This window comes from Gasterosteus aculeatus, chromosome 1, assembly GCF_964276395.1.
Source record: "Gasterosteus aculeatus chromosome 1, fGasAcu3.hap1.1, whole genome shotgun sequence".
Classification (NCBI taxonomy): domain Eukaryota; kingdom Metazoa; phylum Chordata; class Actinopteri; order Perciformes; family Gasterosteidae; genus Gasterosteus; species Gasterosteus aculeatus.
In genome coordinates, this window is record NC_135688.1 from 147,501 (window position 1) to 174,678 (window position 27,178).

At 44.8% G+C, this 27,178-nt stretch overlaps 4 protein-coding genes across 15 annotated transcripts in view; 3 read left to right on the plus strand and 1 right to left on the minus strand.

Moving 5' to 3' along the window:
* Positions 1-2,524, plus strand: part of dgkd (diacylglycerol kinase delta) — a 16,226-nt gene extending 13,702 nt beyond the window's left edge. For 5 of the 11 annotated variants that reach the window (XM_078105048.1, XM_078105047.1, XM_078105055.1 and 2 more), the window contains one exon: positions 1-518. This exon is cut by the window's left edge and continues 87 nt beyond it. In XM_078105048.1, coding sequence (XP_077961174.1) covers positions 1-188 — 188 coding nt within the window. In that variant the 3' untranslated portion in view covers positions 189-518. Of the gene's footprint in view, positions 519-860; positions 992-1,185; positions 1,291-1,373; positions 2,103-2,480 lie in introns of those variants that run through there. The other 6 variants (XM_078105051.1, XM_078105049.1, XM_078105058.1 and 3 more) reach the window with 3 other exon arrangements.
* Positions 2,524-8,904, plus strand: LOC120816259 (coagulation factor X). Of its 2 annotated transcripts, XM_078105179.1 has the most exons (10): positions 2,524-2,657; positions 2,740-2,912; positions 3,116-3,140; positions 3,466-3,579; positions 3,892-4,023; positions 6,025-6,291; positions 7,278-7,392; positions 7,466-7,662; positions 7,726-7,851; positions 8,007-8,904. In XM_078105179.1, the coding sequence occupies exons 4-10, from the start codon at positions 3,499-3,501 to the stop codon at positions 8,247-8,249; spliced, it is 1,161 nt and encodes a 386-aa protein (XP_077961305.1). In that variant the 5' UTR covers positions 2,524-2,657; positions 2,740-2,912; positions 3,116-3,140; positions 3,466-3,498; the 3' UTR covers positions 8,250-8,904. The 2 variants fall into 2 exon arrangements, with proteins under 2 accessions (XP_077961305.1, XP_077961307.1); XM_078105181.1 differs by lacking the exon at positions 6,025-6,291.
* A 357-nt stretch (positions 8,905-9,261) lies between these two features.
* Positions 9,262-20,272, minus strand: masp1 (MBL associated serine protease 1). The gene is made up of 13 exons (XM_040171757.2): positions 20,014-20,272; positions 19,579-19,780; positions 17,791-17,968; positions 17,496-17,627; positions 14,959-15,155; positions 14,750-14,897; positions 14,463-14,581; positions 14,036-14,114; positions 12,584-12,718; positions 12,346-12,420; positions 11,292-11,548; positions 10,907-11,095; positions 9,262-10,363 (listed from the first exon to the last, which is right to left on the minus strand). Exons 2-13 carry the CDS (start codon positions 19,777-19,779, stop codon positions 9,914-9,916), a joined length of 2,160 nt encoding a protein of 719 aa, XP_040027691.1. The 5' UTR covers position 19,780; positions 20,014-20,272; the 3' UTR covers positions 9,262-9,913.
* On the plus strand, positions 20,119-26,819 carry clrn1 (clarin 1). The gene is made up of 3 exons (XM_040171803.2): positions 20,119-20,657; positions 23,251-23,430; positions 24,141-26,819. The coding sequence occupies exons 1-3, from the start codon at positions 20,354-20,356 to the stop codon at positions 24,404-24,406; spliced, it is 750 nt and encodes a 249-aa protein (XP_040027737.2). The 5' UTR covers positions 20,119-20,353; the 3' UTR covers positions 24,407-26,819.
* The last annotated feature ends 359 nt before the right edge of the window (positions 26,820-27,178 follow it).

Consider the following 27,178-nt stretch of genomic DNA (forward strand, 5'->3'; position numbering starts at 1 on the left):
TATGGGGGACTTCCTGTTTTCGTAACCAGCTCCTCCGTAAATCTATCAATACAGCCAATAAAAACACATTTATTAACTTTTATGCACAGACTCTTTATAATCTTCTTGCATATACAAGCTACTTTAGTTTTAAGATGCAGATGAGGTCCAACATGTCCACCAGGAGCATGACAGAAGGGCGGTTGTGATTGGCCGGCTGATCAGGTGAGAGACTGACTGGTGGTCTTCAACAAGCAGGCGTTGTTTCCAAACATCAAGAACCTGAGGATCCTGTGAGCTAATTCCGTTCATAACTTGTCTGCTTGGGCTCACTTACCTGAGATCCATTTCTGTTCATGATATGAAGTATAAAGCGTCACGGCCTCAGTAAGATATTACACAGCCTCTAAAGTGTGAAAGTCATTAAAGTGACTTTTCACTAATAACCACAGACGAGCTGCTCGTTGTGTGTTTGTTATAAATGTGTGTTGGCACATTGATGAGAAGCAGTACATGGACCCAGGGGGGGTTCGGGTGAGGGAGGCAGCCGGGGGAGGGGGAGGGGAGGGGAGGGCAGGACGGAGTTACGTTATAACTAAGACCACTTTGTTCTTGCGTCTTATGTGTATTTAAAACTCGACACTGGTTACGTAACATTTAAAAGTGAACTCTGTGCTGCTGGATCACCCGCCTGAATAAATGAAATCCTCATCGGACCACACTGCATGCTGGGATATGCTGGGCTGCAAAGGAGAGACCAGATGTGTCCTCCAAACCGGCTCCGGAGCCGATGGAACGGGACAGCCGAGGAATTGAGACATACCCTATGTCTACCGGACCCACTTCCTGTTTACCTGACCCACTTCCTGTTGGTCTCTCAGTCCACCAGTGGGGGACGGAGGAGGTGGGGGCGTGGCTGGGCTTTCTCTCTCTCAACGAGTATCAAGACATCTTCATGGGGCACGATGTCCGTGGGGCCGAACTGATCCACCTGGAGAGGAGGGACCTGAAGGTACTGCTGCTACCTGCTAGCCGCTAACCTTCATTGGGTTGTTGTTACCTTTGGATAATCCTGTTTAGATATTTAGTATCAATACGCTCATATCATTGTCAGATTTATAAACTGCTTTTATCTTCATTTACCGACTGATATTCTTACCGGTCAGATTACTGATATGTGTACTTTTAACTGTGTTATGGTCACAGGACCTTGGGGTGACAAAGGTCGGTCACATAAAGAGAATCCTTCACGGCATCAGAGAGCTCAACAGGAACAGCAGCGCCAGCGAGGCCTAACAGGTGAATCCTCAGGTAATGATGTTTTTAGTATTAAGAAGGTTCAAACCTTATGTTTTTGTCTCACATTTAATCCGTCTTTCTTCTCGTTGCCATAGAAACAGCTGTCTGCTCCCCTCCTCCTTCTACTGCCGTTGCTCGCTGACGTTGCTTGACCTCCAGCCTGCAGGCCGATCTACTCCCAGAACCAGATAACCCAACAGTGCCTTGTTATCTTACCCACCATCAGGGCTCACCTACAAGATCCAGACTCGAGCTAATCTATAGACCGCACCACCAGCTGCAGGTTCTGGGTTCTACCCGGTTCTCCTACCTACAGGATCCTCAGGTTCTTGATGTTTGGACTTCAGAGAACAAGCTCAAGTTTAGAGGGCTCAGGACCTCTGAAACAACGCATGCTGTCTCTCACCTGAGCAGCCGGCCAATCAGAACCGCCCGTCTGTCGTGTTCCGAACCCTTTAAGGCATTGCAGCATCCCCGTGTTTCTTCTTTTAAACTAAAACCCATATTTATTTCTTCTAAACCTTAGTTGATGTTTCGATTTTACTTTCTAAACAGAAGTGTTGAATACTGACGAGATGACGTGTACCAACCTGGTGGTCTGACAAGCTGTCTTGCTCTTTCTTTGTCTCTGTCTCTCTCATTCTGTCTTTCTGTCTGTCTCTCAATAGAAACGTATTGTCTCTTTTAAGAACAAACAATGAGGGCGTTAATCAGAACGTTGGCGTGTTGTTGTTGTTTATTTATAAATCATTAATCACATTCGATCTTTCTGAAGCCTGCTAAACTGAAGTCCTAACTTTTATCAAATAAAACGTTTACACGTTTCTGTGTCTGTTTCATACATTGTCTCTCCAACACAAATCGACCAAACAATCGATATAAAAATCATTGATTTTTGACGTTACTACTTTGATTATTGTGCCTTTAAACTAGTTTCTCTTATTACAGATTGATCCTTGTTTATTTTTAGGTTTTAACTCTGAAAATATGGATGTTGTCAAAGTGTCTAAATCAATGAGCTTCTATCGAGGATGAATAAAGATCTATCTGAACAAAACAAAATGGATAGAAGGAAGATTTAAAGTTGAATCCCTTTACTCTCAAGATAATAAAGTTTGTTTGGGTTTATAATCCTTATTGATAGTAGATTTAGGAGTTTATGTCCTATGTAATAGGTTGACCTTTGACCTCTTGGCCCACAGGCTGTGACGTCTGTCAATATTTGAACTGAGCTCAACGATCAGCAGACGCCTTCCATTTTACCTCAGAGACCAAGCATCTGTCCCCACAGGAGACACCCAGAGACAGACGGACAGACATGCTACTCATGTGGACCCTCTGCACCCTGCTGACCTGCTTCCCACTGGTTACTTGTACAGGTAAGACAGACTGATGTGTCTTCTGAGATGGTATTAGTACTAAAGCACCGTACGGAGTATTTGTATCTCGCCCCCCACTCAGTGTTCCTGGACCGGCCCTCGGCAGGTCAAGTCCTCGGCTCGTCCGCTCGGAGGCGGCGAGCCAATGCCTTCTTCATGGAGGAGATGTTACCCGGAGATCTGGAGAGGGAGTGTCACGAGGAGACGTGCTCGCAGGAGGAGGCCAGCGAGATCTTCCAGAGCAGCGAGAAGACGGTAGGAAGGACCACTGTGGTCCAACCTGAGCCCCAGGACCCACAAGGGGCCACTGAGAACAAGGTGTTGTGTCTGCTGCGATGTTCCTTCTGGAGGACGGTGTGTGTTCATCTGCACAGCATGCAGAGAGGTCACAACACTCAGACTGTAGATAGAAGCACTCCAAATACTGCTGCACTTACTCTGACTTTATTTTTCCACAGCTGGAGTTCTGGTACAAATACACAAGTGAGTATACAATAAGTTCCCTAATTTTCACACTGAGGGTTCATCTAAACTGAACGAGGTGAGGTCATTACGTACCACACAAGGTCATTCTGTGACTTGTGATTTTGTGACTTAATATGTTTTTCAAACCAGAACTCCAAAATAACTTACTGAATTAGCTCCAGCTGTTAGCAACTCTTCTGGAACTTTCAATCATTCCACATGAATGTACTCAAACTCTTGAACCAAATGAATGTAGGAGTAGCGATAATATAAATATGACCTTAACTGTGAGTGAAGTGGAAGAAGTCGCAACGTGTTCGAGTGCCTCTCCTCTGCGTTGTAGATCTGAACCCTTGTCGGACCAACCCCTGTCTGAATGGAGGGATGTGCACTCTGGACCGAGGAGACTTCCTGTGTCTCTGTTCTCCTCAGTATCACGGCAAGACCTGTGACTCAGGTAACGATGATTACTGCTGCACGGGGGCTCAGTGGACCTGAGGAGGCCGATTATTTGTATTTTGCTAAACGTGAAACACTCCCAGAGTCATATGATCTTTTTCTCTATGCAGATGACATTGCACGTACAATACCAGATAATGTATGTATAGTATATAAAACATGCTCGTTAGTGATTTAACTCAATAACTCACAATCTGAAATCTTATCATTCAGTCACATTTAAAATGAATAACAAAGAACACAACAGAGGGGTGCTTTGTAGCTTACCATGTGACACAGTGTAAAGGTAACAAGGGAATGTTGGGGGCAGTGGTGTTGGAGTGTCGCTATAGGAACGGGGGCTGTATGCAGTACTGCAGAGACCTACTGGGAGATGGAGTTCGGTGTGGCTGTGCTGATGGATTCAGACTGGAGGAGGACGGACGCAGCTGCTCAAAGTCAGGTACCACTCACAGAGCCTGTTACACTAACGGGTTGTACTACTGCTGCAACTACTACAAACTAAAGCCTATATAATGATAATGTAACCAATACAAACTACTCAGTACTTTGTAGGAGCTATAGTAGTATTACAAAGTAATATACTGCTGCAACTACTGTGAATATGCCGTATTATACTTCTCCAACTGCAACTAACTACAGCGCATTATACTAATGTAACTAATAAAAACTAGTGTCTTATAATACTGTAACTACTACAAACTACAGTGCATAATACCACTGTAACTATGACAAACTACTGCACATTATACCACTAATACTTAGAGAATGTTACTGAATCTGCACGACTCAAGAAGCAAATCAAAGTGTATTACAAAAAGACCAAAATGAAAATCCCTCTCGAAAAAGGAAGAGCCGGTACTAAGCCTAAGAACCAAGAACCTTTTATCCAAAGCAACTTACAATAAGTGCATTCAACCATAAGGAGACAAACTCAGAAGAACAAGAAACAAGAAAGTGCAATTTCATCAAATAAGCCAATTTACAACTTGCTGTAGATAAGAACCATTATAAGTCCAATGTCAGTGCTACAGTTAGTGTGTTAGTGGAGGTAGAGTCTGAAGAGGTGTGTCTTTAGTCTGAAGATGTGAAGGCTCTCTGTGGTCCTGATGTCTTCAGAGACCTCCTTCCACCATTTAGGAGCAGGACAGCAAAGAGTGGAGATCTAGTCGAATGTTTTGCTCTCAGTGAGGAGGAACAAGCAGTTTATCACATGCAGAGCGGAGAGTGCGGGTCTGTCTCTCTCATTCTGTCTTTCTGTCGGTCGGGATGTCGGGTTGGACCAGGTCCTGGATGTAAGCTGGACCCCATCCATTCACAGCATGGTACCTGAGCACCATGTTTAGAACTGGATGAGCCACCGGTACCAGTGAAGAGAGCGGAGGAGTGGAGGAGTGAGGGAGAACTTAGGAAGGTTAAAGACCAGTGGAGCTGCTGCATTCTGGATGAGCTGCAGAGGTGGAATGGTGGTAGCAGGAGACCTGCAGGAGAGAGTCACAGTAGTCCAGGAGGGAGATGACAAGAGCCTGAATCAGTACCTTCTGAGTGAGAAGAGGACGTGTTCTCCTGATGTTGTAGAGCGAGTATCTACAGGATGGTGTTGTCAGTGATGTTGGAGTCAGGGAGAGTCGGCTGTCGACGTCACGCCGAGGTTCCTGCAGTCAAAGTGGGCGTTAACACGGAGTCAAAGTAGTTCAGTCTTGCGGGGTTGATTTTCAGATGGTGGGCAGATCCACTGAGAGATGTCAGTCAGACAGGCAGAGATCCGAGTGAGGGAAGGAGAGAATTAGTTGGGTGTCATCGGCATAGCTGTGGTAAGAGAAGCCATGCGAGCGAATGACAGCGCAGAGAGGGTTGTTGTAGAGCGAGAAGAGAAGGGGACCCAGGACGGAACCCTGAGGAACTCCAGTAGTAAGAGGACGAGGTCGACACAGATCCTCGCCAGGTTACCCGGTAGGTGCGTCCGTCGAGGTAGGACGAGAGAAGGGAGAGAGCAGAGCCTTAGACACCAAGTTCCTGAAGGGAGGAGATAAGGATCTGGTGGTTGACTGTGTCAAATGCAGCAGAGAGGTCCAGAAGGACGAGGACAGAGGAGAGAGAGGAGCTCTAGCAGTGTGGAGTTGCTCTGAGACAGCGAGGAGAGCAGTCTCTGTGGAGCCTTGAAGCCTGACTGGTGGGGGTTTGAGGAACAAGGAAACACCTTGTTAAAAGTACAACACTAAGAATTCAAGCAGTTCTGAAGTTATAAGGGGGTCCAACTTTCTACTAGCAAGGTGGACCTAATAAAATGGCCGCTGAGTGTATATTCAGGTTATTGATACTCTGATTTGTGTATATTCATAACTATATATGGACTCTAAATACTGAACACTTTACGTTCATATTTTTATAAACAGTGTCATTCCCCTGTGGTCGTCAGCACAGAGACTTCTCTTTGTACCAGAGTCGCTCTCTGTGGAGTCAGACAGAGCAGATCAACACCCACATGAGGGACGACAACACTACCATCAACACCACCAACAACAACAACAACACCAACTGGCTGGCTGACCCGGACGTAGTTGAAACGGAGGAGGAGCTGGTCACAGTGAACTCAACATCTGGGCAAAGAGGAAGCAATGAGACAGAGCTGATTGGGGAGGAGGGAGGAGGAGTGGAGGGTCGTATTGTGGGCGGAGTCCTGGAGAAACCAGGAAGGAGTCCATGGCAGGTGTTGATATATACAGTATATATATATAGGCACATAATAACACGTTATTATCTCATCACTAGCTATTATCGCCAACAATTATTCTATCGAACAATAACGCAGAGAATATTGAGAACAGTGGGAGGAATATCTTGGACATTTTCATTTGAAATATCTTCCAGGCGGAGTTGATGGAACTAAAGTTATTAATAACCAAGTTATCTGTAACCACTATTGTCGTGTTTTTAAATACGAACAAGCAGTGAGAACAAGCTGCTCTTCATTGTAACTCTTTATCCAGGTAACCCTGGCATGCCGCCCCTAGTCCGAGTGCCCGCCATGTAGTGCTTCTTATAGTCATCAATAAGCATTATGAACATAAATAGAACCAATAAACATTTATAACGACTACTGAAGTTTACATATACTCTATAGTTTGAACAACTACTAAGTTTATGCTGCTCCTTGATAAAAGAAACATGTTTCTGCTATACATATAGCATGTTATATAAACATGGCGGCATGGTGGCGTGGTGGTTTTCACCGTCTCCTCACAGCGAGAAGGTCCTGGTTCCACTCCGCCCAGACGCCTTTCTGTGTGAGTCTGCATGTTCTCCCCGTGTCTGTGTGGTTCTCTCCGGGTTCCTCCCACAGTCCAGAGACCTGCTCTGGGGATCAGGTTGATTGGGGACTCTAAATTGCCTGTAGGTGTGTGAGTGTGAGTGTGGATGGTTGTGTGTCTCTGTGTAGCCCTGTGATTGGCTGGTGACCAGTCCAGGATGAACCCGTCTATCACGTGACGTTGGCTGTGATGGACTCCAGTGTGCAGGATAAGTGGTTTCACGATGGATGGATGGATGTTATATAAACATATATATATAGCCGAAACATTTCTGTATACATATATATATATACATATGTATACACATACACTTATTAAACCGCAGTGTGTGGGATGTGTCTAGTTATGAAGCTGTGTGTGTGTACTTTGTGTTTGTGTTGTCCAGGTTCTGCTCTGCAGGTCTGATGGCTACGGGTTCTGTGGTGGGACCCTCGTCTCTGATCGTTGGGTGGTCTCTGCGGCTCACTGCCTGGAGGAGACACCGGACCATGTGACCTTAGGTGACCTTGTGTGTTTGTGTGTTTTTGTTCCTGCTCTGTGTGGGTCCCTGCTAACGCATGAATCACGTCTCAGGTGACTACGATAAGCGACGTCCGGATCCAGGGGAGCAAGTGATTAAGGTTCAGAAGGTCTTCGTCCATCCTCACTTCCACTCCTTCACCTTCGACAGCGACGTGGCTCTGCTGTACCTGGACCGGCCCGCTGTAAGGAGCCCCACCGTGGCGCCCGCCTGCCTCCCAGACCCCCACCTGTCCACATACCTGCTGCAGGTAGCTCTACTGACACAATGAGGGTCGTGTTTCTGCAGGGTGACGGACGGTTTGTGTGTTCAGGAGGATAACCGCGGCGTGGTGACGGGATGGGGACTCACTCATTACATGGGGAGGTCCTCCCGCTTCCTCAGGAAGGTCACGCTCCCAGTGGTCAGCTTCAGAGTATGCGCCGCCTCCACGGAGCAGGTGACTACATCATACCCACCTTCAGTGTGTACCGTATACACTGCGCTGTGCACGTCTGCGTTTAACATGATGATGTCACTTTGTGTGTATGCTATAATTATATCACTGTGTATACCATAATGATGTCACTGAAAACAACCATGATGACACTGCAGGTGATCACAGACAACATGTTCTGTGCTGGCTACCTGGATGTGGGCATGGACGCCTGCAGTGGAGACAGCGGGGGTCCGTTCGTGGTGAACTACAGAGGAACCTGGTTCCTCACTGGGGTCGTCAGCTGGGGAGAAGAATGTGCCGGAAAGGGAAAGTACGGAGTCTACACCCGTCTGGGGAACTTCCTGAACTGGATCAGAGATACAATGGGGAGACCAGACCTCAACGGCACAGAGGGCTGAGCCACTGAGGGGTGGAGAACATCTGGCCATCTGGACTCTTCAGATCCAACAGCTGCTGCTTCTTCTTCTTCTGAGTATAAACAAAAGTGGTGTAAACACGTTTTCCTTCACTACTTCAATTCAATTTTATTTTATATAGGTCAAAATTGCCAATCACCAATTTGCCCCAGAGGGCTTTACAGTCTGTACACATACAACATCCTCTTCTCTGTAAAACCCTCACATCGGCACAGGAAAAACGCCCCAAAAAATAAAATACCCTTCGATGGGGGGAGAAAACGGACGAACATATGTTATCATATATAACATCACCTTATGGAAACATATACAAAGTAAATGAAATCGGTCCAAGCACAAAACCTTGTGGAACTCTGTGACAATTGACGTTGAGGATTCTGGAAACTGGGATCAATCCGATAAATACGACTTAAACCAGCTGATTGCGGTCCCTTTAATACCAATCAAATGTTCTAGTCCTTGCAACATTATACAATGATCAATTGTGTCAAATGCGGCACTGAGGTCCAAGAAGACAAGAACAAAGACAAGTCCATGGTCCGTGGCAGTTGGAAGATCATTCGTAATTTTCACCAGTGCTGTTTCTGTGGTGTGATGCAGTAAATCCTCAATTAAACCATTGATATGTATTGCACAACTAATTTGCGATTGATTTCTCAAGGAAGGGAATAAATAATACATTTTATTCATAACACACCCTTCCTCAACACATCTCAAAGTGTAATCGAGCCAGCAAAACATAGGTAAAACATAGTTCAAATAAAGTAAAAGCTAGTAAAAACAAAGGGGAAAAAATGAAGATAGAGTAAAACGCCTTGCTGAAACCAGTGACCGTGCTGCCCTCAGGTGGTCAGGGAGACTGTTTCATTTCTGTCGAGCAAAAGGCCCGGTCGCCCGGGGTGTGGAGCGGTGTAGGGGACCCGAAGGAGCGAGCTGCCTTTAGATCTGAGGGTTAGGGTGGAGGTTTGGGGAGTAAGTAAAGATAGCCAACACCTCTGGAGCAAGAGTAAGTTTATTAACAAGTGGTTTAATTACAGCTTCTTTGAAGGACTGTGGTACATGTCCTGTCAACAGATTCATAATATACAGTAAAGACATGCTAACTAAAGGAAAAGCAGCCTTGTCTGAATTGGATCCAAGAGACAAGTAGAAGATTTACAATTTTAATTGTAGAAGTCAGTTGACCAAGGCTGATGGAAGAGAAGCCATCCAAGTAGCTGTCAGGGGCCACTGCTGAATCCAAGGTTCTTACATCCGAGGACGGGTCGGCACTGGTTGAAGGCAGGAGACCATACATGTTCTCTCTTAAAGTCAGAATCCTATCATTAAAGAAGTTCTACGAGGTCCAAAGAAATCCACGGTGTTACGGAGAGCCTTCTTATATGTTTTAAGGCTGTCTGCCAAATCAGAAGGTACTAGCCTAGATCCTTCTGATTTGGTGAAACGCCATAACTGTTCAAGTTTCCGCACAGTTTGTTTTAGGTTGCAGGTTTGAGGGTTACACCAAGGAGCAAACTTTCTTGTTGCTATTCTGTTTGTGTCTTCACCTGTCTCTCCGCAATTCCCTCTTCCTGTCTCTCCCCCCATTTCTTCACCCATCTCTGCTTGTCTCTCCACCCATCCCTCCACCCATCCCTCCACTTGTCTCACCACCAGGGGGCGGTCTTAAGCTGCTTCTGTATCCACTCCACATAGTTAGCCACTCGTGTGTAGACTCCGTAGACCCTCTGACTTCCGCAGTCCTCCGGCCCCCCCCATGACACTAATCCAAACACCACCCACCTCCTGCTCACCATGTCCTCCATCACAAATGCCCCCCCGCTGTCCCCTAGGCAGGTGTCCCTCCCCCCCTCCAGGAAACCGGCACAGAACATGTTGTCTGTGATGTTGTAGCTAACAGAGCGTGAGGCGTAGCTCCCCTCGCACTCGTCTTGAGAAACCACTGGTAGCTTGACGTACTGCAAAAGGTCAGAGGTCATCCCGGGTTTGGCGGTCAGCTTGATGGGGTCACCAGAGGAGGAGGTGGTGTTGAGGTTGGAGATTCCCCATCCAGCAACCACACCCATTGAGTTAGGGAGAGGTGAAGGGGGGTCACCCTGAAAAACAGATAGGGCAAGGTTGGGAGGAAACAGTGAATGGCTTAACCCAATAGTCGATGGTTTAACCTCAGAGTCAATGGTTTAACCCAATAGTCGATGGTTTAACCTCAGAGTCAATGGTTTAACCCAATAGTCGATGGTTTAACCTCAGAGTCAATGGTTTAACCCAATAGTCGATGGTTTAACCTCAGAGTCAATGGTTTAACCCAATAGTCGATGGTTTAACCTCAGAGTCAATGGTTTAACCCAATAGTCGATGGTTTAACCTCAGAGTCAATGGTTTAACCCAAAAGTCAATGGTTTAACCTCAGGGTTAATGGCTCAACCCAACAGTTGATGGTTTAACCTCAGAGTCAATGGTTTAACCCAAAAGTCAATGGTTTAACCTCAGGGTTAATGGCTCAACCCAACAGTTGATGGTTTAACCTCAGAGTCAATGGTTTAACCCAAAAGTCAATGGTTTAACCTCAGAGTCAATGGTCAATTTATTATTGAGTTAAACAAATACAGTATCAATAGTAGTATCAGTAGTACTAGTACCTGTCTTTTGGGTGGAGGCAGACACACAGGTCGGATGAACTCAGTAAACCCCACCTGCTCCTCCAGCCTCAGCAGAGCGATGTCGTTATTGTAGTTGTCCGGTTGGAAGTTTGGGTGGAGGAATATTTTTTCCACCGTACGATTGGTGGCCAGACGTTTGTCTGTGTTGTCATGGAGACCCAGATATACCTGAATCACATGGTTAGTTACTGGTAAACTGTCATAAGTTAAGTCATAACATTTAAACTAGTAAAGAGTAATTGGTTGGTGAAACTGGTTAAAGATATCTATGTTGACACAATGGACGACATATTAAAAGTGTAGATGTAGTGCCCGATGAGATAAAGTTGTGGAGATAAAGAGGTGAAGATAAAGGGGTGGAGACCTGGACATGCTCAGGGGCTACAGGGACCACGCTGGCATCCCTCCTCTGGGACCTCAGGACGTGGGCCGCTGTGAGCACCCAGGATGAGGACAGCAGGGCCCCGGATCCGAACCAGCGGTCCTCAGGAACCCGGGACAGGTCCTCCACGCTGAGCAAGACTTGCCAAGGGAAAAGGCCGGGCTCGGACCGCCGACCCCCCACAATCCGCTTCACCTGAGGGGGGGGGAGGCGGGAGGGCCGGCCACATGCTGGAGGGACTGAGGGAGACAGATATGTAGATTGTTCTTCATGTACTTCGTTATGTACTCGTTCATTTTAAGTATTGGGGACTAACCTGGACCGCAGCTGACCAAGTAGCTTAAAGCCTAGTTCATGCTTACACGCAGACGCAAGACCCCCTTGCGTGTCCTTTGCGTGTCCCTTGCATGCCTTCTCATACCCCCTTGCGTGCTTGCTTGCGTCGACCCATTTTTCTAGTCGCTTTCGACGCAAGCAACGAAAGCCTCCCGCAGCGCACCAGGCTGCGATCGGTCCGCTAACTACGTCCTTTACGGAGTCTCACGTCTCCGCTTTCACAGCCCGATACGGCCGTTATTAAAACAAAGAATGTTTACGAGAGAATGGAGCAGATTTAAGAACTTTTGTCTGAAGAAATGCGTAAATATGATCACGTGTACAAGCCGTCATTGGTGGGTTTAGAAGCGGATTGGATTCACGGAGGGAGATCGCCGCAAACGCCGGTTTGCCGGTCGAGAGGAACAAAGTTGTGGAGGAAAATACGGGACAAATGTGTCCTTGATGAAAAGCAGCAGTGTGGATGCACGGGGCAATAAAGTCTATGATAAACAAATAAATAAATAGACGTGACTCTGTAGGTCGTCTTCAACAAAACACGTGACTCCACCTGTTGTTCTGGAGGTGAATCGCTCTGCAACACACGCAGGACTTTACAACCAGGAAGTGAAACCAGTGCGTCGACGCGACGACGCAGACGCAGAAACACGTCCTGAGTAAAGAGAAGAGAGAGGAGTTCCTGTGGCAGAATGAAGGTTACCTGGTACACAGGTAGGTGGACGAGACCCTGATTGTGAGTTCTGCCATTCTCCAGTAGAACCACAGCTGTAGAGACCTAGGACACACACACAAACACACACACTTGCTCATGCTGTCTGTAAATTTGTAAAACGTATGTATGTGTATATATACATGTATGTATGTATGTATGTGTATATATATATATATATATATATATATACACACATATATATATAATAAAGTCATAAAATTCTTACTGCTGCTGCTGTTGAGCTGGAAGAAGTCCTCTCTGCAAACATACTCAACACTTGATCCAAACTTTGTGCTGTTGTCATCGCTCCCAAACACCAAGTGGGCCATGGAGACCACCTTCGGACTCCCACAATCCACCACTGTAAAAGAGAGATTCCCCATCAGTCAGTGCGGAGGAAGAGGAACATGATGAAGACTAAAGAAGCACCCAGATGTTCTGAGGAGCACCACAATGCAAAATATGCAGACATGATGAAACCATTGTCCCCAATAACTGAAAAATGTAGATACCACATTATATCTAGATAATATCTGTACTTTTTCCAAATTCAGACAATATGAATCTTAACTTTACATATTTGTTTTCCTTCTTTGCACCTTTTCACAGTATTGACAAATCTGTTGATATATTTTGCAGATGGATCTAATGATTTAAAATGTGTATAAAACTAAAACACTAAATGATTTATTATTACTTCATGTTCATCAGTGTTAAAACTGCTGCTGGCGGAGTCCATACAGGACAATGCTAAACATTCTACTTCCTCACGAGAAGAAAATACAAATTCTAAATCTTCACTGATCACATTGTTGTCATTATTATCATCGACAGATTGTTTGAGAAAAAAACATGGCTGGAGATGCTTTTTTATTTGCTTTATTGGTAAATAATCTAAAACTACTGACAAAGTGTTTCTAGAGTTTAGTTAATAAGAATCAGACTAATGTGGGCGGTGATTGGTGAAGATGTGAAACAAAGAGCATCTCCTCCTCTGTCTGCCTCTAGAAAGAGACGGAAAGCATTAAGTTCAACCTGATCTGAGGTCTGTTGCTGCAGTTACCACACAACCTACAATATTACTTGATTCATTCCTGTCATATAATTGCATGTATTATACATTGTTCATTCTGTACACATGACATCCATTGTAGTCTGTCCATCAGGAGACAGATCCTCCTCTGACGTTCTCACTAAGGTTTCTTACTTTTTTCCCTCTTGGAAGGTTTTTTTTCGTTTTTTGGGGAGTGTTTCCTGTGCCGATGGAGGGTTTCAGGACAGAGGATGTTGTATGTGTACAGACTGTAAAGCCCTCTGGGGCAAATTGGTGATTTGCAATTTTGACCTATATAAAATAAAATTGAATTGAAGTAGTGAAGGACAACGTGTTTACACCACTTTTGTTTATACTCAAAAGAAGAAGAAGCAGCAGCTTTTTGGGCTATACAAAATAAAATGAATCGAATTGAATTGAATATTCATAAGTGCTGCCTTCTTATTGTTAGAAAGAGAATACCATGTTGATAATTTAGCTTTGTAGAACAAAAGAAGTCAGAAGGTCAGACTTACAGTTATGAGTGAAATGACCATGTTCCTGATATGTCCCTTAAAAATAAACTGTTAGAATTAAATGTCAAACGGTTACATCAGCTTCACATGCTGCAGAATGATTTCTTACTCTGACATTGAGGAGGACTGCTGCTCCATGATCCTTCAGACTGACACTCTAATTGATAATAATCCAGATTCTCTCCGTCCTGAACCAAACAAAAGACAAAAAGACACATAACATGAGGAGAAACATCCTTCTCTTAATCGCTTATAGTAAGGGCTGTTTCCGGCTTATGATTAGGTTTAGATCTGGTTTAAAGTAAGGGCCGGCTCAGGTTCATAGTTAGGGCTGGTTCAGGTTTATGGGTCTATAATGTGATTTTGGTCAGGTCAAATAAAGTTATTGGATTTAACCTAAATAAATGTGCAAAGTCCCTTTCCATCACTGGCCTGCAGCTTTAACAGTTGTGGCAGTTAGTTATTTTAATACGTGAGTTGTGTACTAATTCTCAAAAAACAAAAACTGCAAGTAAAAATATGTAGATGTGTCCTACCTTCATTAGTGTGAATCCAGGTGAACAGGTGACCACGATGTGGTCCTTAAAGGAGTACTCGGATTGGACGGGAGTCAGCAGGGCATTGGGCGGGGCTTCAGGGGCCCGACACTTACTTCCTGTCATAACATAATGAAAGTGTTTAAAGAAATTCAGGAGTTTGCTGACTGCTGTATGAACATTAATACTGTATAGTGTGTAGTGTATGGTGTGTGTCTACGTGTAGATGTTTAGTGTGTATTTACCTTCAGAATTGTACCAGTGTGTAGTCTACTGTGTGTATCTACCTGTAGATGTGTATGTGATCCTCCAGCCCAGGTTCTCTCCTGAGTTGTCACTGTGGAAGAAGACGGTGGCAACGTTGCTGTCCGTCTGAATCTCTGCTGGAGGTTGATTACCACAGAATGGACCAAACTCCTTGCTTCCTGTTGTGATCTGACAGAGACAGGTGACCAGAACATATGTGTGTGTACGGGAGTGTATGTGCTGTTCTCACCTTCAGGTGGTCGTAGGGGCAGCTGATGTCAGGGTGGTCCTCCACTTCGAAGCGAGGGTCGAACTGGAGGAGGAGCTTGAAGCCCGGGTCCACCTCGATCCGGTACGAACACGCTGAACTTTTCGGGTACGGAGACGGGAAATCTACACTGCTGAATTCTCCGGAGCGTTCCCTGAACACACCGTCACTGCACTCCACTGCACACAGATAAATCCACACAATAGTTAAAGCCTCAGGTCTCAGCATGTGGATCATCAGTGGTGAGTTTGCAGATTGTAGCTTGAAGTTGAACCAAGGTTTAGGTTTAGGTCTGGTTTAGGTTTATGGTTAGGTGTAGCTCATGTCCATAGTTAGGGCTGGCTCAGGTTCATAGTTATAACATTACATTACATTTAGCTGACTTTTATCCAAAGCGACTTACAATAAGTGCATTTCAACCATTTTTTTCTTTACATTCAGACTTTTGACGCTGATGTGGCGTAGGGCATCAACTAAGAGGGGCTCGTAATCATGAGTGATTTGAATTCATTGTTGTATTTGTCAATGTTCAAGACCAAAACCAATGTTTTGAAGTGGATGCGGGCAGCCACCAGTAGCCAGTGAAGAGAGCGGAGGAGTAGAGTAGTGTGGGAGAATCTTCTGCCTGTCAGTCAGACAGGCAGAGATCCGTGCCGCCACCTGAGTGTCCGAGTGAGCTGGCTCAGGTTCATAGTCAGGGCCGGCTTATGTCCATAGTTAGTGCTGGCTCAAGTTTATAGTTAGTGTTGGCTCAGGTTCATAGTCAGGGCTGGCTTATGTCCATAGTTAGTGCTGGCTCAAGTTTATAGTTAGTGTTGGCTCAGGTTCATAGTCAGGGCTGGCTTATGTCCATAGTTAGTGCTGGCTGAAGTTTATAGTTAGTGCTGGCTGAAGTTTATAGTTAGTGCTGGCTGAAGTTTATAGTTAGTGCTGGCTGAAGTTTATAGTTAGTGCTGGCTCAGGTTTATAGTTAGTGCTGGCTGAAGTTTATAGTTAGTGCTGGCTGAAGTTTATAGTTAGTGCTGGCTGAAGTTTATAGTTAGTGCTGGCTGAAGTTTATAGTTAGTGCTGGCTGAAGTTTATAGTTAGTGCTGGCTGAAGTTTATAGTTAGTGCTGGCTCAGGTTTATAGTTAGTGCTGGCTCAAGTTTATAGTTAGTGTTGGCTCAGGTTCATAGTCAGGGCCGGCTTATGTCCATAGTTAGTGCTGGCTCAAGTTTATAGTTAGTGTTGGCTCAGGTTCATAGTCAGGGCTGGCTTATGTCCATAGTTAGTGCTGGCTGAAGTTTATAGTTAGTGCTGGCTGAAGTTTATAGTTAGTGCTGGCTGAAGTTTATAGTTAGTGCTGGCTGAAGTTTATAGTTAGTGCTGGCTGAAGTTTATAGTTAGTGCTGGCTCAAGTTTATAGTTAGTGCTGGCTCAGGTTTATAGTTAGTGCTGGCTCAGGTTTATAGTTAGTGCTGGCTCAGTAAGGGCAGTATGGAGCCAAATCCAGGCAACAAGTTTGGATTTTTTGAAAAACAAATGTGAAGCTGAAGGTTCAGGCTTTGGTCATTTAAAAATACAAAAATGTATTCAAATAAAATAAAAATAAGTGGATGAAAAGTGTTTATATTTTTCTGCAAATTTTTCAGATTGTTTTTTTTCCATCAGACTTTTGACCCTGATGTGGCGTGGGAGGCAGGGAATCTACCCAGAGTTCCGTGTAATCATGAGTGATTTGAATACATTGTAGTATTTTTCAATGTTCAAGACCAAAACAGATTCACATCTGTTTTTTAAATGATCAAATCTTTTGGAATGGCTGGACATGGTTTTATTCTAATGTAATTCTACTCTTTGTTATTCATTTTCTGATCTGAGGAATGAATAACAGATGTACAGTTCTGTGAAGAACACTTGTGGGTTGTAAAATAAAAAGCGAATAAAGAGCCATTTGCTCAGTCTATTGTGGAGTGAGTGTGTGTGCGTTCCTGACTGGCTGCCTTCACAGAAACAGTTTGAACAAGTTAATTAGGGTCATAAGAGACAACAACTCCTCCACACAGAAACATGTAAATATTTAGCACCAATCAGCAGCTGCTATCAGTAGGTCAAGGGTCAGAGAGACACACATTTACTGGTTACTTAGTGCATGTTATAATATCTCAGTATACTGTTATGTTATTTGGGTTAGTTAAAGTTGAATTAATATAACAATTTGTTTGTATAATTACATTAGAATATAAATGTATTTTGATGTAAATGTCTGAATGGTTGATGTGTGTGGTATCAGTGTTCAAAATATTTCTCAAGACCTGAACTGAACCTGAACCTCAGAGTTGAGGTCTCTTTGTATCTAAAAAGCTGCCACACACAGTCACATCCTACTGATCCACTCACACAGCATCATCACCACCTGCTCCGTTCAGCATCACCAGGTAAGACGTGAACTGGAGTAAACGCTTAAGTCACTTGGGTACCCACAGGTCCTGGTCCAGACACCTGGAAAGACTTCGATGTTATGGGACAAAGCCTCACCTCGACAGGTGTGGTTGTCAAAGTGCAGCAGGTAACCATGGCGACAGGAGCAGTAGTACCCCCCGATGTAGTTGTGACAGAGGTGGTCACACAGGAGGTCTTCGTCAGTCCGCTCACTGCACTCGTCCACGTCTGAGGAGACAGAGACATGTTTACTGTTGATCCTGTGGGAGGACGTGTCTGATTGGCTGGTCTTATCTGGAGATAACATGACTCATAAACACAGAGGAACCAGCTGCTGGGCTTCACTTCCTGTCAGAAGTGACCAGTGTAACGGCAGTCCTATGACGCTCACCCACAGCGCTGTAGTGAGCCATGAAGCCAGAGTAGCGCTCCTCGTTGGAGAAGTCAGAGGAGAAGAGGAGGCTCATGGAATTTCTGGAGGAGGTGATGATCTTCTGATCCGGTACTGCCTCTGTGTCTGTCTCCTCCCCCCCACAAAACAAAGCCAGCACCTCCTCTTCGGCCTCCACCTGCACACAGAGCACCAGGGGTCCGTTTCAAGAAGCGGGTTTAGTGTAAACTCAGAGTTTGTTCACCCTGAGACGAGGGAAACTCTGGCTTGTTTCACAAAGGGAGGTAACTAAAGCTCAGGCTCCGTCACCATGGTAACTAAAGCTCAGGCTCCGTCACCATGGTAACTAAAGCTCAGGCTCAGTCACCATGGTAACTAAAGCTCAGGCTCAGTCACCATGGTAACTGAAGCTCAGGATCAGTCACCATGGTAACTAAAGCTCAGGCTCCGTCACCATGGTAACTAAAGCTCAGGCTCCGTCACCATGGTAACTAAAGCTCAGGCTCAGTCACCATGGTAACTAAAGCTCAGGCTAGGTCACCATGGTAACTAAAGCTCAGGCTCAGTCACCATGGTAACTAAAGCTCAGGCTCAGTCACCGTGGTAACTGAGCCTGTGAACATCACCTGGTCGGGAGCAGGTTTTCTTTCTCCTTCCACAGGCTCCTCCCTCTGACAGCAGTCCAGCCAATCACACAGCGCGCTTTCCTTTCCTCATTCATTCATTCACTCTGTATCAGTTTACACATATGAACTAAATAAGATGTTACGTTAAAGACTAAAGTGTTTTCTGGAACATGTCGCGTCCTTTTCTGGACGATCCTGATGAAGAAGCCATTGAAACACCATCGTACCACTTTTTACCAGCGATATTGTTCTTGTGATTAAATATGAGCGTGTGTGTATTTCAAGCCTGTGTGTAGTACATTCTAACAAGCAGAGTAAGAACTGGGAATTAGTTAAACGTATGTATTATGATTAGTGTGTATATTAAATATTAACTGACAACACTATATTGGAACTTACGCCGTTTCTCTGTCTTTTGTTGCAGCAGCGTGTTGCTTTTCTTTCTAATTACGGGTTCATACTCGTCTCAGGGTAAATCAAGTCAGAGTTTAGGGTTTGACTCAGAGTTTGTTAAACCTGCTACTTCAAACGGACCCCTGGTATTCAAAGCGCCTGATGAATTGCACCAGGTGAGATATCGTTACCTCTCGTGGGTCGAACACAGGTAAGTTAGCTAATGGAGTTAAGTTGGCTAACGTAGCTAGGTTAGCTTAGAAAGCAGGCTCGCCAACCCAGATGGGCAAGCTAATGGAGCTTAGTTTACATAAATGAAGTGCAAACTGATCTGTTTATATTATATATGATACAAAGTAAACTAATAAATAATAATACCCAGAATTATTACCTTGAATAATACACAGAATGTTATTATTATTTCTATTAATAACAATATTATTATTATTATAATTACTATACTCATCAGTAACAGAAGAGGTTTACAGCAGATTGAACACACACACACACACACAGAGCAGATCCTAATCCAGAGCCCTGATTCAGATTCCTGATCAAGACCTTGTTCCAGAACCAGGATTTAGGACCCTGATCAAAGACCCTGATCGTAAGACCCTGATCTAGAACCCTAATCCAGAACCCTAATCCAGAACCCTAAATCAGGATCCTGATCCAAGCTCCTGGTCCAGAATCCTGATCTAAGAGCCTGATCCAGAACCCGGATCCAAAATAGCCATACAATCCTACCCATGATGCCGCGGGGTCTCACCTTGACGTAGTCGTATTCACACAAGTAGGACGGCTCCAGGTGGAAGTGGCTGAAGTAGAGTTTGATGCGGAAGCCATCGGGAACGCTGAGGTTCCAGCGGAGAACCGTGTCTCTGGGATAAGGATCAGGGAAGTCTGGAGACTTCAGGGTGCCAAACATCTGGCCATCGACAGCCAGGGAGAGCAGCAGCACTAAGAGCATCCTGATCAATAACAGGTTATTAATATCGCTATTATAATGAATAATAATGAGTTATAAATAATTAGAATAGATTATAATAACTTTCCTCTACAATGAAACAGCTGAACTAAACATGAACACACACATTATACATCCGCTATTGTTGGACAGATAAATACATGAACAATAATAAATCTATACAACTGATTAGTAACGGATCAATTGAATGAATTAGGAATAGATCGATGCACTGACCTCGTTCTGCAGCTGGTCTCTGTGCAACTGGTCCGGACTCACGGCGCCTCGGCAGCTTTACGTGTGACGTCTCCCTGTGACGTGTCGCTGCGTCATCACGTCCAGTGAGCGGGGAGGGGCGGAGTAACACCGCTAGTACTACTTCAGTAACAGTTGGTACTTACTGTGAGAAGTAATTAAACATTAACGTTGTTTTGGCTCCCAATGTTTCATCTTTGAAGTGAGGTCCGGAGGTCCGTGTACCGCCCCCCCGGAGGTCCGTGTACCCCCCCGGCCTGAACGCGTCTGCTCGTTGCCATGGTGACGTAAACGCTGGGCTGCAGGCTTCCGTCTGACCGTTATGATGCTGGTTCCGCGGCTGTCCTCTGACCCCCCCTCGCCTCCTCCCGTCATGCCGAACCGTCAGAAGCAGATTTTGTTTTCGGTCTCCGGGGTCCTCGGCTTCTCGTGTGCCCTGATGGCTGCCGTCGCCACCGGGCTCCCGTTCTGGGTCACCGGGGCCGTCCTGTGCCGGACCGGGGCCGAGCTGGTGAACGCCACCGGAGCCGAACTGGACAAGTTCCTGGGAGAGCTGAACTACGGCCTGTTCCACGGCCAGAGGGTGAAGCAGTGCGGGCTGGGGGGCAGGCCGTCGCGCTTCTCCTGTGAGTATACATATATATACATATACATATATATATATATATATATATATATATATATATATATATATATATATAGCCTTATTATATATATACACTATATATATATATATATATATATATATATATATATATATATATATATATATATATGAGCCTTATTATATATATATATATATATATATATATATATATATATATATATATATATATATATATATAAGGATATATAATAAGGCTTCTCCTGCCTGTGAGTATACTAACATACACATATACTGTATAAAAAGGCTGTGCCGCTTCTGCTATAGTATTCCACCCCCCTTGGACTTTTTAGTGTTACAAACTGGAATTGAAATAGAACTTACTTAAATGAACACGACATGCATAGTACTTTAAAGGTACAAAATACCAAAACGGTTCAGTCAGATTGGATGAGACCATCTGAACAGCCATTTCCAAATCTTGCCATGGATTCTCAGTGGGATTGAGGGGTGGGCTTTTACTGGGCCATTTAAAATCATGAAGATGCTCATTTCTCAAGGATCTTAGAGATCAGGGGAAGTGACAGCCCAACACGTCTGGAGCAAGAGGTTTAATTACAGCTCTTCTGTTCATGTTGTGACCATGTAACGTGTATGTACGTTGTGTCCATGTGATGTTGGGACATTGTGACGTGACCATGTGACATCGTGATCACGTAACCTAGTGACATTGTGTTGATGTGACGTCCACATCACCGTGTGATTTTGTGAAGTAAAGTTGTGACCATATGGCACAATGACGTTGTGACCTAGTAATGTTCTGTCCATGCGCCGTTGTGACCATGTAACGTTTAACCCCTAACCCCTGACCAAGTGACTGAGTTGATGTGACGTTGTGTCCATGTGATGTTGTGACTTTGTGACCAAGTGAAGTTGAAACCATATCACAGATTGACGTTGTGTCCATGTTGTGTTATAACCAAGTGGCGTTGTGACCTTGTGATCATGTGAAAATGTAACGTTGTCACCATCTGACATTGCCTCCATGTGATGTTTACCATAAGACATGTGAGGTAGTGTTGATGTGATGTGGAGACCATGTGACGTGATGTTGTGAGCATATGACCGTGGGACGTGAGGCCCTGCAATGAGTTTATTATTTTGGAAAATAGAGCAGGCAGGTCCAGATCTTTGCTGGCCGACCGTCTGCCGAACAGCCCTGAGCTGTTAAACGGGTCTATCTCCAATAATGTCTTGAACTAGCAGCGCTTAATTCTCTGAAGCGGATTTAGCCTGCTAGCCAAACTGGGACGGTTAGGCTAACTAAGGAAGTGCACACTCACGTTGAGGTCCTCCGTAGTCGGTTTACATGAACCACCGCTGCCACCAATGTGACCGAGCGAGTTTTTTCACTCATCACACATTAATAACCGCCATTACACTACAATACAAAACAGAGAGAGATATTGAATGGGTGGCTAGTGAGAGAAACTGCTTTACCCGCCACAGCCGAATTCTACCCACGTTTAACTGGTGGGCAGGTGCTGTCAAGCCTTAGACGTGACCATGTGACATTGTGACCACAGACCAGAGAGCAGAGCTCAGAGTGTTTACTGGTCCCAGTTAACGAGAGCAGTCAGCCTTCACTAACCAGTTTTCTGCCTGACTGCGTCAGAACAGACAAACAGTGCAGCTCAGTTCTTGATGTATGAACATGCAACATTTTCAGGGAAGTTGGACAGGAGAATGTCCAGTTCTTCCAAGAAATGACCCAAGGAGCCTGGCGGACGGTAAACTTTTTAATTTCACCGGGTGAGTAACTGTTATAGCATGGAATTTGAAAGACAGTGGGGTGGAAGATGAAAAAGGGTAAAGAGAAAACCCCTGCCAGTGGGTCTGGATGTATGGCTGAAGGATCTCAGGGTTAACAAACTCTCTAGTTTTTTTTCCTCTAAACCGGCTTCTTGAAACGGACCCCAGGAGGGGGTCGGTGAGGGACTTCAGGTGGGTCAGGACTAGCCGTTCAAAAGACTTCATGACTACAGAGGTCAGGGCGACGGGCCTGTAGTCATTGAGTCCTGTGATCCTGGGCTTCTTGGGGACAGGGATGATGGTGGAGGCCTTGAAGCAGGCAAGAAAGATGTCTGGCAGCGGTGTGCGAGAACCACTCTTGCGGAGTTGCACCCACCTGCTGGCCTGTTTTCCTTTCCTACGGCGAGCACACCTTTGACTAGGATGTCCAGTAATTCTACAGAAGGAGGAAGAAATGTTGGAAATAACTCCGCTGGAGTTTTTCCCCGGATGTTCATGAAAAGGTGTGGGAATCAATTAATTTCATACAACAATTTTGAGAGTACTAAGCCGGGTGCACGGCAGGACCACTGCAGGGACAACCACCATCAGATAGAACCACCGTTCGCTCACTTTGTTTTTGTAAACTGATAGAATTAAATCATTTTCAAAGCATCATTAGTATACATCATTTTTCACAGGACCAACATACCCCACCAGAGAGAGGGCATCATGCCTTCTGCTGTTCTCTCTGTTCGTTAATAAAGCAGCAAAAGAAAAGCCTCTTTAAATTTTCATATATTCATGTTCACATTCTCTCCCAGTCTTCCCAGACCTGCTGAGCGCCATCCCGGTGGTCCTCCACGTGTTCGTCATCTTCTTCTGTGGTGTCGTCATACTCTTCTCCTCAGTGGTCACCGGCTTCTTTTTCTTCAACGCCTTCGGCCGACCGTACGAGACGCTGCAAGGCCCCCTGGGACTTTACCTGTGGAGCTTCATCAGCTGTGAGACATCACGTGGTACTAGTACCACCACTGATACCAGTAGTATAAGTAGTACTTAGTACTAGTTTAAGGTGTTGTGACTCATACTCACGTGTCATGCTCAAGCATGTCTTCAGTGCTTTAATCAAGCACTTTAAATACTTAGTTTATAACCTGATGAAGACAATCAGTTTAGACTTAACTGTTGTAATGAGCTAACGTCAGGTTACGCAATGCATTCTGGGACAACAGCCAAACTCGAGGGAGGTTCACGATGAGGTTTGAATGTTCAGGGGGTCGTTGTGGCGCAGGGGGTAGAGCGGGTGTGCTGGGACCGCAAGGTTGGTGGTTTGAGTCCGGGCTGCCCCATGTCTCAAGTCGAAGTGTCCCTGAGCAAGACACCTGACCCCTAATTGCTCCCCGGGCAAAATGTGGGTTTAAAGTGTAATGTTAGTCGCTTTGGATAAAAGCGTCTGCTAAATGACCTTTAATGTAATGTTGTAGAAGAAGATAGTGTGAGCTGTCCGAGGCAGGAGACCTGAAACAGCTACCCCATCCTATCTACTGAGAACACCACTAGTATCCTCTCAACGCTAGAATTGCCTTTATTTTAGTGCAAGCCATAACATCTATACTAGTTGAAAATTTAGTCTAGTATAACATTTATACTAGTGGAATAACAACATCAGCATCAGAACCCTTGTTAACACAGCGTCCTGTCTGTGCTTCAGGGCTGAGCAGTTGTCTGGTGATGGTTCTCTTTGCATCGGAGGTCAACATCCATCATCTCTCTCATCGGATTGCCAACTTCAACGAGGTGAACTTCGTCTTCCAGACCTACACTCAGCGCTATGACCTCTGCTTCTGGCTCTTCTTCCTCGTCTTCCTCCTGCACGGACTCAACTTCTCGCTCATCCGACTGGCTGGAGTCCAGTTCCCTTTCCGGGGGGGCAAGGAGTCGGCCCCCAGCGGGGGGGCCGCAGACCTCATGTACTGAGAGACGGAAGACGGAAGCCTCTGAAGGACAAAAGGCTGAAGAACCACCATTAACTCAAGACTCTGCATAGCGATAAACTCCAATAACTGTCATTAACTAATGTTAGCATCGGGTAACGTTATGTGTTAACTAACATTTATAATCAAACTGATGTTAGCTAGTGAGTTATCAAACAATTACAATGTTGTTGATTTAATGGTTAAAGTGTTAAGTGGGTAAAATGGGTACAAATTTGCCTCAGAGGGCTTTACAGACTGTTACAGACTGTTTTTCCTGTGCCTCACATCGGCACCGGAAAAACTCCCCAAAAAATGGAATAACCTTTGATGGGGAAAAAAGAGAAGAAAGCACCATCAGATAGAACCACCATCCACAGAACCACCATCAGATAGAACCACCATCCACAGAACCACCATCAGATAGAACCACCATCCACAGAACCACCATCAGATAGAACCACCATCCACAGAACCACCATCAGATAGAACCACCATCCACAGAAGCCTGTGGGGAGGAAAGACTTTTATTCAACACAGGAATCAATGTTAGTTAATTCCCTACCTAACATTAATGAACTCATAATCTAATAGTATAATATTTTTGTAGAGGCCAAAATTGCAAATTACAAATTTGCCTCAGAGGGCTTTACAGTCTGTACACATACAACATCCTCTGTCCAGAAACCCTCCATCGGCACAGGAACAACTCCCCAACAATGAAAAAACCCTTCCAAGAGGGAAAAAAGGTAAGAAACCTTAAGGAGAACGTCAGAGGAGGATCCGTCTCCTGATGGACAACAACAATGGATGTCATGTGTACAGAATGAACAATGTATAATACATGAGACTATATGACAGAGATGATTCAAGTAACTGTGAGTAGTAAACCAGACGCACAGCAGGACCCCTGCAGGGACCACCACCATCAGATAGAACCACCATCACATAGAACCACCATCAGATAGAACCACCATCACATAGAACCACCATCACATAGAACCACCATCACATACAACCACCATCAGATAGAACCACCATCACATAGAACCACCATCCGATAGAACCACCATCACATAGAACCACCATCACATAGAACCACCATCACATAGAACCACCATCACATAGAACCACCATCACATAGGACCACCATCACATACAACCACCATCACATACAACCACCATCACATACAACCACCATCACATAGAACCACCATCACATAGAACCACCATCAGATAGAACCACCATCACATAGAAGCACCATCAGATAGAACCACCATCACATAGAACCACCATCAGATAGAACCACCATCACATAGAACCACCATCACATAGAACCACCATCACATAGAACCACCATCACATAGAACCACCATCACATAGAAGCACCATCAGATAGAACCACCATCCACAGAAGCCTGTGGGGAGGGAGAGCACAGAGACTTAAGGAGAGGGTAATGTTGGTTTATGAGTACAGTAATATGATTAATATCTAAAATAATGATGATAATAATGATGATGATGATGATGATGATGATGATGATGATGATGGCAGCAGCAGGCGTCAGCATGGCCACGGTAGGTGTCAGGACCAGGGTCCCGAAGGAACCACGATCTACGGAGACCTGATAGGGGAGAAAGCACAAAAAACTCCCGGAAAGAAGCTGAATTAGTCATGTGCATTAATATAACGTGGATTATGGTAGAACGAGAGCGTGAGAGGAGCTCGGTGTGTCATCAGAAGTCCCCCGGCAGTCTAAGCCGATAGCAGCTAGTGAGTTACGCAACAGCAGCTCGTCTCCTCTTTGAAGCCGTCTGAAGGGTCCAGGTCTTTATCTTGTCTCCTGCAGTGACACCGACACTGTAGACGTGTTGACACGAGACAATGATTTAAAGGATCCGGTCTGATGGAGACACGGATCATCGTGAGCGAGCGGCCCAACGTCGGGGAGGCGTCTTGTTCAATAGAAACAGACAATTAAAGGATCGGATCGGATCCGCGTGTTGGCAGACAGAGACTCTGCTGGACCTTCAGGTCCTCAAAGACCACGACAATACTCCCTCTGTGTGTGTGTGTGTGTGTGTATACACACACACACACACATATATTAACATTATATAATAATGAACTTAATAATTCTTGGTTTATAATCTATTTAATGTAAAAGTCTATATAACAAAATGTGTTTAGTTTTCTTTTCTGCTGATGAATTAAATTATGTTATTTGTGTTATTAATATTAACATGTGTTATTAATGCTAATTGTGTTATTAAGGTTGTTTAGCGTTATGAATGTGATTCATTTCAAGGTAGAACTTCATATTATTTGCAAGTCATAGTGAAAATCTGTTTTTATATTAATTACATTTTACTGAAAGTACTTTAATGAATTATGAAAATTAAAGAATGTTTTAGATTTTTGAGTGTTTGTGTGTGTTTGTATTGCAGTGTGAATAATGTGTGTCTCAGCGTGTATGTGTGTGTGTGTGTGTGTGTCTCAGCGTGTATATATGTGTGTGTGTGTGTGTGTGTGTGTGTGTGTCTCAGCGTGTATATATGTGTGTGTGTGTGTGTGTGTGTGTGTGTGTCTCAGCATGTATATATATGTGTGTGTGTGTGTGTGTGTGTGTGTGTGTGTGTCTCAGCGTGTATATATATGTGTGTGTGTGTGTGTGTGTGTGTGTGTCTCAGCGTGTATATATATGTGTGTGTGTGTGTGTGTGTGTGTGTGTGTCTCAGCGTGTATATATATGTGTGTGTGTGTGTGTGTGTGTG